Source organism: Siphateles boraxobius, unplaced genomic scaffold (genome assembly GCF_051911475.1).
Source record: "Siphateles boraxobius isolate OS27281-9 unplaced genomic scaffold, OSU_SipBor_1 16, whole genome shotgun sequence".
Taxonomy (NCBI): Eukaryota; Metazoa; Chordata; class Actinopteri; order Cypriniformes; family Leuciscidae; genus Siphateles; species Siphateles boraxobius.
The window spans coordinates 6260300-6274613 of NW_027508766.1; the positions used below are offsets into that span (position 1 = coordinate 6260300).

Consider the following 14314-nt stretch of genomic DNA (forward strand, 5'->3'; position numbering starts at 1 on the left):
CAGTGGACTGAGTCTGGAGTAGAAACATCCAGAGCCACCGTGCACAGGCGTGTGCAGGAAATGGGCTACAGGTGCCGCATTCCCCAGGTCAAGCCACTTTTGACCAGAAACAGCGGCAGAAGCGCCTGACCTGGGCTACAGAGAAGCAGCACTGGACTGTTGCTCAGTTTTGCATGTCATTCGGAAATCAAGGTGCCAGAGTCTGGAGGAAGACTGGGGAGAAGGAAATGCTAAAATGCCTGAAGTCCTGTGTCAAGTACCCACAGTCAGTGATGGTCTGGGGTGCCATGTCAGCTGCTGGTGTTGGTCCACTGTGTTTTATCAAGGGAAGGGTCAATGCAGCTAGCTATCAGGAGATTTTGGAGCACTTCATGCTTCCATCTGCTGAAAAGCTTTATGGAGATGAAGATTTCATTTTTCAGCACGACCTGGCACCTGCTCACAGTGCCAAAACCACTGGTAAATGGTTTACTGACCATGGTATTACTGTGCTCAATTGGCCTGCCAACTCTCCTGACCTGAACCCCATAGAGAATCTGTGGGATATTGTGAAGAGAAAGTTGAGAGACACAAGACCCAACACTCTGGATGAGCTTAAGGCCGCTATCGAAGCATCCTGGGCCTCCATAACACCTCAGCAGTGCCACAGGCTGATTGCCTCCATGCCACGCCGCATTGAAGCAGTCATTTCTGCAAAAGGATTCCCGACCAAGTATTGACTATTGAGTGCATAACTGAACATAATTATTTGAAGGTTGACTTTTTTTTTTGTATTAAAAACACTTCTTTTATTGGTCGGATGAAATATGCTAATTTTTTGAGACAGGAATTTTGGGTTTTCATGAGCTGTATGCCAAAATCATCAGTATTAAAACAATAAAAGACCTGAAATATTTCAGTTGGTGTGCAATGAATCTAAAATATATGAAAGTTTAATTTTTATCATTACATTATGGAAAATAATCAACTTTATCACAATATGCTAATTTTTTGAGAAGGACCTTATATACATATATACAAAAGTTCAGAAAAGTCCTAGACTTCAAATGACCGCTCTGTTGCAAAGCTACTTGCGTTACTCCAGTCGCTCTCCACTTCAGAGTCTGACAACAGCTGTCAATCAATCCGTCTCTGCGGATCCCTGCCCACTTTTCCAGCATTTTTTCAAATATTACCAGTGGGTGGAGTCAGGCTCTGACCAGGGGTTTAGTTATCCTTTAATAATTAACCAGGGCTGGACCCTGTTGACCCAATCCTCTTGCCCAATGGTCGGTCAGTTTAATTTTCTAATTTTATCCTTCTCATGGGCATTTAATGACTTTTCAGTAGCCTATAAATCTCTTTTTTTGGCCCATTTTACCTGTCAAAGAAAACCTGCTTAATGATTATGCACACCTGAATAAAGGTGTCCTCATTAACAATATCACTTATAAATGATTATTTCCAAAATTATTAATGGTAGTTATTAAGAATGATTAGGTTTGGAATTGATAAAATAATAATATATAGAATTGATAAAATGTGGAAAAAAGTATGATTAGACTATCTAGATAGACTTTTAATAAATGTGCAATGTTATAATAAATATGCATGCACTGTTGATGTATGCAAATATAACAAAAGGATATAATCAGCTGAATATTCAGGAGAATATTCGTTTCAGCATTAGGTAAGCTAACAATTTGATCGATTTTATGTTGAATAGGCTATGTGTTGATACTATAGGCCTAACGTCGTTTCAAGCAACTTAAAATCAACATCGTTTCCACGTTAGGAAAGCTAACCAATTGCGTCGATTTTCCGTTTGTTTTGAATGGGGTGTCTGACGTTGATTCAACGTTCGATGAGCAAAACGATGCCGGATCAACGTCGGACATCAACGTTTTTTCAATGTCACGAGTAACGTCATTTCTAGGTTGATTCAATGTCAGTTTGCTATCTGGGTATGTGCATTATATATTATTAGACTATCAATCGCCACTTTGGCTACAATAAATTAAATAAAACCAGAATAATTCTTGTGTTATGGTTATTCCCTAATAATATTGTCATTTACATTTTAATCTTACTTGTCAGGTCGGGCAAGTAAAACATTTTTTCACTTGACTTGTCCCTTCTAAAAATCTACTTGGACAAGCATGTCGAGCCCTGCATAATCCATACTAAACTCAAGCTGATGATAAAGTTTTCAAGTTTTAATAAAATGCTACTAAAACGCTGGGGTCCTTCGTTTCAGAGTCACACTCAGGACCTTCGGGTCCAAATGGGCCGGAGGGGTGGGATTCATATTTATTAAAAGAAAATCATCATTTTTTTTACTTGTTTTTTATAATATTTTTTCTTTTCTTTTTTGGTGTTTTGAGATAATTTTATGATTTATAATTAATATTTATGCAATAAATATGACCCGTTTCCCCCAATTTCCCCCCCATTGAATATAATAGAAAATTATAAAAAAATATATATATATTTTTATTTTTTTTAAAGCTGTATTTCATTTTAGAGTCAAGCCTAGACCTCATGAAAGCAATTTTTGAAATGAGATGGATGCCATCTGGTGGACAAACTGAGCATTTTAAAAATGCAAAACGCATATGAAATCTGAATTTTTTAGTTTGTTTATGTATAAAAGTGTGTTTGTGTGTGTGTGTGTGTGTGTGTGTGTGTGTGTGTGTGTGTGTGGATGTGTCTGTTTTGCACTCTTGATGTTTTATAGATTCACCCCTTCACTGTTGTGTGCTTTTTTCTGGATCGTGGCTGATTTGTAGATTGTACGCACAAAAAAACTTGGTATTTTCACATTTTTGCCAATTTCCCATTCATTTCCTATGCCGGGTCCATTTGGACCCGAAGGTCCTGAGTGTGACAATTTTTTTTACAACCACTTTGATTATTCAATACCTGTCCCCAATTTTTTTGGGTGTTCATATACCAAGTACCAAAACCCTCACAAAATGTCAGACCATTCCGATGAAGCTATGATTTTTAAAAAATAAATATTTAAATGTTTCGGGTCCATTTGGGCCGAAGGACCCCAGAGGGTTAACACGCATCTAGTAGGCCTATAGTCTACGTTTTATTCTGTTAGCTTTTCTATTCAGATATTAAATCAACACCTTAGCCTATCCATCAGTCAAATTCTCAATTCCAAATCAGGTTCTTGAATGTAATTTAAAATAGGAACAGCCCGTTTTAAATTTGTTCCTGAGTTATTTTTGGGGGGTTAATATCGTAATTATCTCATTCCTATATATATATATATATATATATATATATATATTGCACACACACACATTTTTGTTTTGTTTTCATGAAACCAAATAGGCCTACTTTTCCCGGTAAACATTATAATTACGCGACTTCCTGTTTAATTTCCCTCCCGCGCCCTCGTGTGAAGGGAATGCCGTTCAGAGTCAGATTGGCGACCGTTGCCGAGTCTTCAAGAAGTCGATGTTAAGGTAAATTATTTTATTTATCAAACATTAGTTATCCTACTTGAAGTAAGAATGAGTCTGTTTATATACTAAATTCAGTTGCGAATTGGTTCATGCCATTGGAATTTTTAATCAGTGCAGAGTGCACTCTTTTTTTTAAAGTGAACATTTTATTTCGTTCTAATCGATTACCGTTAAAAAGCCCGATGGACGCTGGAGACAGAACGTAATATACTGTTGCTTAGAACATACCGAAATCCCTGCTACAATTGTGCTATCTTTGGTTCTCGGCTTATTACGAAAAGGTCTTCCCAAAGAGCCTCACGACGTCGATGATTCAGTCTGAGACGGGTTTGTGTTGGGAACAGGTTCAACCTATTCATTGAAAAAATCCGATTCAAAGGAAAGATACTTCACAATTCGGACATTGATATGTTACGTTAGATGTACAATCTCTTTTAAGCAACCTTTAAGACGCTTTCTCCATACAATATGACAAGACGCATTACATTTACTGTAATTAAAGAGTTTATACTGTTTTTACAGTATTATGATGTAATACCCGCCTATGACTATTCTATTTGTGTGCTTAACAGGTTTTGACCAATTTTTTTTCAAAAGAGATGGTTGTGGAATGCTGACAAGCCTGTTTGCATTATGGCAGGAGTCAGTTAAGCTTAATCACATTCCTGCAAGTGGACTGTTATTGTAATAGATGCCAATTTTAATTACTCTAGGTTATAAGATTTTTTTTTTGAGAAATGTATATGAGAGGCTTGTTTTATTTATTAGAAAATACATTTTTGCTGGTAAGCAACTAAGCATTAGGTAGGCAAACAAGCTGAAGTTTGTTAAATGTCTGCAGACATGTAGAACATAGCAATACTGTCATATAACAGCAATCGATGTGATTGCTCTATGATGTAACTGATATAAAACAACAAAAACCTTCTACTAACACAGCCTATCATGAATGATGTTAAGTCATTGCATTTTCCTAATCGCACGCTGGCCACCATCGGTCCTTGGTCTCCACCACTAGTATCCCATCATGACACAGCATGGCTTTGAGGTCCCCCGCCTGGAGCTGACGGTCAGGCAGCTGATACTGTCTAGTGAAACTCCTCGAGACAAAGCCATGCTCATCCATCCTCACCCCATGCCGACCTCTGATTAACAGCCACCCCTCAAAGACTTGTATGAGGATGTCTTCTGGTTTAAATTGAGTCACGTCCAGCAGGATTTGAAACACTGGCTCTCCTGAGTCCTCGTCCCCACTGTCTGCTTGACTCCCCTCAGTGTCCATTTTAACCGACAGACATTCAGGTCCCGGCAGGGCAAATAGTCGATGATCTTCAGTGCATTCATTGAGATTCCTTGTTTTGAAGTGCTCCTGGTAGCGCACAGAGCTTGATATCCAATGGGAAATGGTGATCCCCTCTCTTGCCATGACACTGGGTGCAGAGGTTACCTTGGCTTTTTGTGTAGTGAATGTGAAGTAGCGCGATGCCTTTAGAACCAACCAAAGCTATAAAAAGACAGTCCTCTGCTTGGGTTTCTGGGCATGGGATGGGGCGGACCATTTTAGAATAGGCAAAGAGAACTGATATGTTCACATTAGTATGTAGGAAGCTTGTACTCAACAAGCATGACAAAATTTGGGGACATTTTTTGACTGTATAGTGACAAAGACTTCCATTGTTACAAAATATTTGTTTCAAATACTGTAAGCTGTTTTGAACTTTCTATGAAAATGTTTTCAACATTGATAATAAGAACTGTTTCTTGAGCACCAAATCAGCAAAATCGAATAATTTCTGAAGGATTATGTGACACCGAGACTGTCAGTGAGTAATAATGCTGAAACTCAACTTTTCCATCACAGGAATAAAATACATTTTCAAATATATTCTAAAGAAAACATAAATGCTACACTAAGAAGGAGCAAACACAAAACTCCTTTTAAATAAATATAATCAGAATTTTTTTTTGCCACTTACAAATATTATGCCTTGACCTTGACATTAATTTGGGGTGCATATACCTTAGTTTTTCTTCTGAGGTATGACGTTTTATGGACAAATGTGAATGATGAACCAATACTGCCACCTTGTGGACATTTATTAGACACACACACACACACACACACACACACACACACACACACACACACACACACACACACACACACACACACACACACACACACACACACACACACACACACACATATTAGGGCTGGGAAAAAATTAATCGATTAATCGCATCCAAAATAAAAGTTTGTGTTTACATAATATATGTGTGTGTGCACTGTGTATAATTATTTTGTATATATAAATACACACACATGCATATATATATATATATATATGAAAAAAATTATATTTATATATAAAAAATTTATATTTATATATAATATAAATAATAAATAAATATACACATGCAAATATTTCTTAAATATATACATGCATGTGTGTGTATATATATATATATATATATATATATATATATATATATATATATATATATATATATATAATAAAATAATTATACACAGTGCACACACATATATTATGTAAACACAAACTTTTATTTTGGATGCGATTAATTTTTTCCCAGCCATAATATATATATATATATATATATATATATATGTGTGTGTATATATACCTGTGTATTATATATATATATATATAGCTAGACAGAGAGAGAGATTCTGGACATGTCAGTAAAATAGGCCTGGATTACGAAACTAATGTCTTTGGTCATAAAAGCGTATCAAGCCAAGGTACTTGAGAATTTTAGTATATTTAAAAAGCCTTTATTTAGTCATGGCTTAGGCAATTACAATCAGTAATACAAATAACGGCTAATGAGCCTTCCTTTTAAACAACAATTAATTAGTCATGACGTGACAGTCACTTGATTCCTTAAAGTGGAATAGTCACAAGAGAGAAGACATTTTTCAGATAATTAATGATATAGAGAGGACATATCTCACTAGAATATAACCAAACACAATATATTCATATAAAAAAAATATTCCATAACATGTCAATTACATAAATGTCATTGGTGTTTAGGATTTGTATGCTTGCTTGGTTGTACACTGCTGTTCAAAGGTTTGGGGTTGGTAAAGATGTTTTTTAAAGAAGTCTCTTATGCTCACCAAGGCTGCTTTAAAAAAAAAATTATAACAAAAATAAACAAATAATGTTAAATGTCACTACAGCTTAAAATAAGTGGTTTCTAATTTATTTTTTTGAATTTTATTAGTTTTTTTTTCAAAGTAATTTATTCCTGAGATGGCGATATGGCAAAGCTGAATTTTCAGCATCATTACTCCAGTCTTCAGTGTCACATGGTCATTCAGAAATCTATCTAATACTTTGTTTGGTGTTAAAAAAAATCTTTTTTACTAATAATGTTGAAATGTTGTGCTGCCTAACCATGATCATTTTTTTTCAGGGTGCTTTAATAAATAGAGAGTTCAAAAGAACACCATTTATTTGATAAACATTTTTTAGCTTTTAAACCATTTTTAAGAAAAGGGATGAGTCAAAATGATAAATGGTTTATAGAGGTATTTTATCTTTTATCTATGAAGAGTTCTAGATACATTATTTGAATTTATATTTTTAGAATATGCACTAGCTTATTTTCAATCAACAATGGTTTCAATTTTTTTTACACAATGACCATTTGAGACATAATATAAGTATATTACTTAGGCACACCGGTGGCATGCCTTGATACTATTATCAGCTTCCCACAATCCTGAGGTTTTCTCTCACTGAGAGTACACAATCATCATTATTATTGTTATGATCATTAACACTTTCTATATATTATTACATAACTCATCAAAATATATAGTCATAATTTACCTGTTTGTTTGCTTTTTTCAAGGTTCGAGATCTGATTATTTAAATCAAACTTCATTTTGACCATTTTTTTAATGATTATTTTTCTCTATAATTCATTGCGTCTACGTAGGTGTGTAAAACTAACTAATCCAATTAGCGGTTTTATTTTGCAGTACGAGTCACTGAGTGAATAATCTCTTGGGACTGCTCTACTAATCCCCTTTAGTTGTTCTCTCTCTCTCTCTCTCTCTCTACCACTCCCTGAGTATTCACTCACCTCTAGCTTATGTTTATTTATGAATGGGGAATGAACAGAACTGATTCCTCTTTTCTCCATCCTTTCATTTGAAGAAGGACCATTGAATCTCTAGCTTCGTATAGTATCTTTCTGTGTTCTCTCTTCCAAGCCGTCGTCCTGGCCTCATTCAGTTACTCTGGCTTGGCTTGTTTGTTGTCTGGGGTAACGCTGTTGCTGGGGACGATGTCAGAACACATTCAGCTCTCAATAGCCCTGTGTAGGATTGGCTTTTATACGGTAAGCCAAGTACACGTCTCCATATTTTGCCGTACATTTTATGTTGGTTCATTTTCCATGATTTTAATGTTTGATCTGGATGTTTATCCAAACTTATTTTGGTGGAATTATGTTCGGTTATAATATCTTAGAGGCTACCAGAAGCTACAGGTGGGATTCTCAACAAAATACACATTCTGAACGCTGCAATAGTTCTCCCATGTAGATCTGCATGCATGATTACAATAGTTGGAATCATAGTCTGTGACAGCCTTCATGAGGTGGTGATTAAAAATTATTAAACTGTGGTGAATATAGCGCCTGTTCATCCCCAGTGAGTAGTGTGGCAGGTGTTTTTGATAGATAACCCTCGAGTTAACTTCTGTGATTTTATTCAAGTCACAGGGTAACCTTATACAGTAGAAAAAAACACCCAAAGCTGTAGGCTAATCCTATTGTAACGTGTTCTTTGTTAAGATTGGGTATTTTTCTTATCTACTCTTCCAGTTTAAAAGTTACTACTGAGATATGCTGTTTTGTTTCAATATTAGAACTGTAAAAATAACTTTTGTTGGATTTAGTCCCTCGAGGAAACATCATATAGGTAGGAAAATTGTTGCCATAGTTCCACAAACCTTTCCTCCATTGCATAATTCTACCTAGCAGCATCAATAAAATTGCCTATCTCGTTTCGCCATGTTTGAAAGCTGTGTATTGAAGAGCCTCTGTTCTCCTATTGGTCAACTTCACATTTGTGACGGAACCGTCGTGGAGGACAGATTTTTTTTTTTAAACATGCTATTCTTCAACATCCTGATGAAGGCCAGTGTTAGCCCTTTATAAAACAATAAAGGCTTTTTTACTTTTGTAACCCACTGAGTGCCTGGACTTTTTTCCCAATTTTTTATGCTATTCTTTCTGTCGTGACCTTGTGAAGTGTTGCGGACACTGTTTTGGCTGTCATCCACTTTAACACGGCAATACAAGATTACATGATTGATTCTTGTGTCCCGATGCCCATTGTCGTTTACAAATCACCACATCACCCTACGTCAAGCGGATAGTGCCGAAATTGGGCTGATATCATGCAGTCTGAACCCAGTTGTGTTCAGTCAAATGTTTTCATGTTTTTGAAATAAGTATTTTATGTCCACCAAGGCTGCATTTATTGGATCAAAAATATAGTAAAACGCTAATATTGTAAAATATTATTACTATTTAAAATATATGTATTTTAAATTCTAATGTATTCTTTGGATGGCAAAGCTGAGTTTTCAGCATCATTACTCCAGTCTTCAGTGTCAAATGATCCTTTAGAAATCATTCTAATATGCTGATTTGCAGCTCAAGCAAATTCTTTTACCAATTTTGATCACATTTGTTCTGCCTAAATTTTTTTTCTTAGGATTCTTTGAAAAATATAAAGTTCAAAAGAACTACATTTATTTGAAATAGACATTTTAAATATTTTTTGCTGTCATCTTTGATCAATTACTTTTTGAAAGGTAGTGTACAGTATATTGTAGATTTTAATCAATATCCTATGGTTAGTTTGTTTTAATAGCCTATTAGATTCATTTTCAGCGGAGTCAGCACAATAAGAAATTGAAGGCAACAGGTGTGTGGCCCAGTGTGAATGTGGTGCACAGGCTGTGCGGTGAAGGTTTTATTGGGTCTCATTAGTTTTCTGTAGGACCTTCATTGAGATGACAATGGAGGGGAAAATCACATGCCTTCTATTTTAGTTGTGGTCTAAAATTGTCGCACGTGGCTAACGGTTGTCAGGTCTCTCGCTTTAAACGCCCCACCCTCCCTCATTCTCAGTTTTCCGTATACTATACGTGCGTTTGGATGCGACTGCATTTGTTTACTCAGTTCTAATGTCAGTCTGACATGTACTTAAACACAAAACTGTTAATGATAGAACTCTACTGTTTTTGCATTTTTTGGGTGTTCATGAGATGATAAACCTTTGTTCATTGTTATTAGGAGAACAGTTTTCCTGTACAGAATACCAATGAGATGTGTTAACCGCATGTTTGTTCTAATTCAGGTAGTCTTTGTGCTAATAGTTTGACTGACAGTAACAAAGTTTGCATTCATTAGGTTCGCTGAAGAATGTTTTTAGGAAATGTTTGGCTCAGATTGTTCAAAAACACACAGTGGTGATTATTAGGCAGTATATTTCAGGATGGTAACCCTTACAAAAAATAAGTATATACATCAAGTTAATTTTATCTAGTATACTTAAGTAAAGTTCAAGTAGGGGTGTGCGATTTCACAATGTTTGACCGTGGATGATTAAAATGTCTCCACGATCTACTTTTGAGGAAACATTGTAGTATCGTGCTACAGTGCATTCTATCAGTTGCAGTTCTGGCGCCGGCGTTCCAACATACTGTACAATGCGACGTACATTCACATCACATGTTAATGCAGAGGTAGAGTTACACTCACGGGATACAGTAATTCACAAAAGTTCATTATATGCATGTGCTTTAAAGCCTTGCCAGTTAAAAATTTCATTCGGGTGCTGATGCGCTGTTCTAACATGGTTTCTAACATTCTGAGTGCATACACTCAAAGCTCACATTCACTTAAAGGTGCTCTAAGCGATCTCACGCGTTTTATAGGCCAAAACATGTTTTGTCACATACAGCAAACATCTCCTCACTATCTGCTAGCTGCCTGTCCCCTGAACACACTGTAAAAAAACGCGGTCTCTGCAGACACCCCAGGCTCCAAAGACGGCAAAACAAAAACAAACTGGGTTAACCCGCACCACGAAACATAACAAACTGTTCCAGCTAATAACTGACAAGAAGGATTTGGGGGTGGGGTTTAGGGGGTTAGTGCGTGGATGAGGAGGAGGGGGGGTCTAGCTAGCCTCTGTTTTGTTTGACAATACTTCGAACTTCAACAAGAAGTGACATCAACCAATAAGGCTGTCACTTTTTATTCGATATTCGAATATGCATTCGAACATGACGTGAAATATCCGTAATCGAACTATAAATAAACTATCCGGTTTTTAAAGTGCCATGATTAGCGCATTTTTTACAGTCTATGGTTAGACCGTTTGTTTTTTATTTTATTGTTTGTCATCTCATCCAGTAGCGGGCGCTCTAAACGTATTGTAGCATAGGCCTATGACCAAATCAAGCGAATAATAGCCAATAGCCACTGTTTTGAAAATGGAAGATAACGCACAGAACAGCCTGCCTGAGCGGACAATTACGACCCGCAACACTAATGGTATCCAGGAGCTTAAAAACTACATGACTGAACCTCCTCTCCTCTCCCCGCAGACAGCAACACTCTGCATAAGTGGAGACACAGGCTGCAATACCCACTTCTCTCAACATTGACGCCTAAATACCTGTGTGTGCCAGGCTCGTCTGTGCTCTCCGAACGCATGTTCTCCACCGCAGGGAACATCGTCAATAAAAAAAGAGCCGCACTTGATCCAGATCAAGTTGATAGATTGGTGTTTCTAGCAAAGAATATTAAGAAATGAATTAGGCTAGGCTATAGGCCTTACTCCTGCTGCTGTTTAAGTTGTGACGTTAAACGTCTCGTAGATATTCGAATATATTTACGAATACATTGCTTGATATTTGATATCCGTTCGAATTTGATTTTTCTCAAAAGTGACAGCCCTATCACCCAACATCGTTTAGAGCACCTTTAAAGCAACACCAAGGCACTTTTCCTCTGCGGTTGTCCTACAGGTTGGAAGCGGAATTGTCCATTACCGCTGTTGTAAATAAGTTAGCCTACCACAGCCTACTGTCGCACACGCACGCTCGCTGTTTATCCAGCATTGTTGCTTTGGAATCAACAATGACCACAGATAAGGTAGAGTATGATGCATGATTTTATGAAAGGCATCACAAACAAAGAAAAACTACTCGGTTACTCACGTAACCTCAGTTCCCTGAGTTAGGGAACGAGTATTGCGTAGCTATACGCAGTGGGGAAACTCCTTTTCCTCGATTTACTGATGCCTTTATGTAAAGCGCATTTGCAGCTGCACAGCTAGAACATGAGCGTCTGGCTCGCTCATAGGGTGCGCTGCGGCAACTGCACATCCAATGGCGCGGGCGACTATTATAGACTGAGGTCACGCCCCCTTGGCTGGCTCTGACGTGTATGACGCAGAGTGTTCTCATTGGTCGCACGTCAGAGCCAGCCAAGGGGGCTTGACCTCAGTCTATAATAGTCCCCGAATTCGCCATTATAGCAGATTTTACTCCTTCAGCGACAAACTTCACGTCTCTGACCATTTATTGAGCCTCCGCAGTCGAACAAGCCTTCAGCCTGAGCGAGCTACAGTTCAGCAGACTACACATCTCAACCGTGTTTCTCCTGACGCCGTCTCTCCTGTGGCTATCCGGCTATATCCTTTTCAATATCTGTTTATTATGCCAAGGGGGTGTGACCTCAGTCTATAATAGTCCCCGAATTTGCCATTATAGCAGGTTTAACGAATGAAGCGACAACTTGCCATGTTACCATAGTGCGGCTGGCTACGCAATACTCGTTCACTAACTCAGGGAACTGAGGTTACGTGAGTAACCGAGTAGTTCCCTTTCGAACGGTCACTTCGTATTGCGTAGCTATACGCAGTGGGGACGCCATGCAAAACGCCGCACTGAGTAACTGGCTGCCACTGCAACTCAGGACCCCTGAACATACAGAACAAGCTATAACCGCATAATTATGTATAAATATTCCTGACACCGTCAGGTCTAAAATAGTATACATCAGTTAGAAATAACCCAATATACTACACCAATGAACCCAGACACTGTCGGGGTAATTAGTATACGAACATATAACCAGTCCAGTGGGTTTATATATGAAATTATAACCGGCCAAAGCGGGTTTATATATGTATGGAATATAACCGGCCAAAGCGGGTTTATATATGTATGGAATATAACCGGCCAAAGCGGGTTTTATATATGTCATATGACCGGCCAAAAGCGGGTTTTTTATATGTCATATAACCGGCCAGCAGCGGGTTTTATATATATATGTATATATATATATATATATATATATGTGAATGTGATTGTGCACAGTAATATATGACAAGACCGGCCACCGACGGGTCTTAATCATACCGAAAGCACCTTCGCCTGCAGGGAAGGCACTACCATATTATAAAAACTCATAAATGTGGTAGGCGAGGACCAGCCGGCCGCATCACAAATATCATTAATGGGAATGCCAGATGACCAAGCCCATGACGAGGCCATACCTCTGGTCGTATGGGCCTTGATACCTATAGGGCAAACTTGACCCACTGCGGTATAAGCCATAGAAATAGCATCCACTATCCATCTAGACAGTCTTTGCTTAGTGACTTGATCCCCCTTGGATCTACCACCAAAGCAGACAAAAAGCTGTTCTGATTGTCTAAAAGACGCAGAACGCTCCCGATAGATTCTCAGCGCTCAGACAGGGCAGAGAAGATTAACCTCTCCATCCTCCGCAGAAGGAGGGAGGGCTGATAATGTTACCACCTGTGCTCTGAACAGTGTTGAGAGCACTTTAGGAACGTAACCATGTCTGGACTTGAGGATGACTCTGGAGTCATCTGGACCCAACTCCAAACATGCAGGGCTCACAGAGAGCGCCTGCAGATCTCCCACTTGCTTGATAGATGCCAACGCCATAAGGAGAGCGGGTCTTCAGCGAGCGGGTTTTTAGATCAACCGATTGGAGCGGTTCGAAAGGTGGACCTTTCAGAGCCCCTAGGACCGTGGAGAGGTCCCAAGGCGGCACAGATGGAGGTCTGGAGGGGTTCATTCTCCTCGCACCTTTCAGGAATCTAACGACCAGGTCGTTTCTTCCCAGTGACTGGCCAGCCGTCAGAACATGATGTGCTGCTATGGCTGCCACATACACTTTGAGCGTGGACGGGGAGCAACCCGCGTCCAGCAGCTCCTGTAAGAATGAGCGAACCACAGATATCTCACATGACTCTGGGTCAGCCTGATTTTTCGAGCACCAGCTGGAAAAACCTGACCATTTTGAAGCATACAGGCGCTGAGTCGACGGGGCCCTGGCTTCAGATATAGTGCTTAAAACCTTCTCAGGATAGACCTTGGGTACCCGTTGAGGGGCCAAACATGGAGGGCCCATAAATCGGGTCTCGGATGCCACAATGTCCCGTTCGCCTGTGTGAGGAGGTCTTTCCTTAGTGGGACAGGCCATGGGATTGTGTCCGATAACTGAACCAGTTCCGGGAACCACGGTCTGGTTTTCCAGAGAGGGGCCACCAGAAGGACTGGGCACCCGCTCTCTCTGACCCGTTTGATGACTTGTGGAATCATCGAGACGGGGGGGGGGAGGCATAAAGGGGACGGTTGGGCCAGACATGGGTCCCTGTTCTTCGAGAAGAACAATTTGTAGTGGGTGTTGATTCTCGAGGCGAAAAGGTCGAATTCGGCCTCGCCAAACACCTTCCATATCAGACTGACCGTCTGTGG

General features: G+C 38.9%; 2 protein-coding genes across 4 annotated transcripts in view; one reads left to right on the forward strand and one right to left on the reverse strand.

The window, feature by feature from the left end:
• Positions 1–4267: 4267 nt before the first annotated feature.
• Positions 4268–4945, reverse strand: hspb3 (heat shock protein, alpha-crystallin-related, b3). Its single transcript, XM_077231009.1, has one exon. It carries the CDS (start codon positions 4882–4884, stop codon positions 4432–4434), a length of 453 nt encoding a protein of 150 aa, XP_077087124.1. The 5' UTR covers positions 4885–4945; the 3' UTR covers positions 4268–4431.
• Positions 4946–7643: 2698 nt separating this feature from the next.
• Positions 7644–14314, forward strand: part of arl15a (ADP-ribosylation factor-like 15a) — a 286129-nt gene continuing 279458 nt past the window's right edge. For all 3 annotated transcript variants that reach the window (XM_077231357.1, XM_077231358.1, XM_077231359.1), the window contains exon 1: positions 7644–7835. In XM_077231357.1, the coding sequence (XP_077087472.1) occupies positions 7782–7835 (54 nt within the window). In that variant the 5' untranslated portion in view covers positions 7644–7781. The remainder of the gene's footprint in view (positions 7836–14314) is intronic.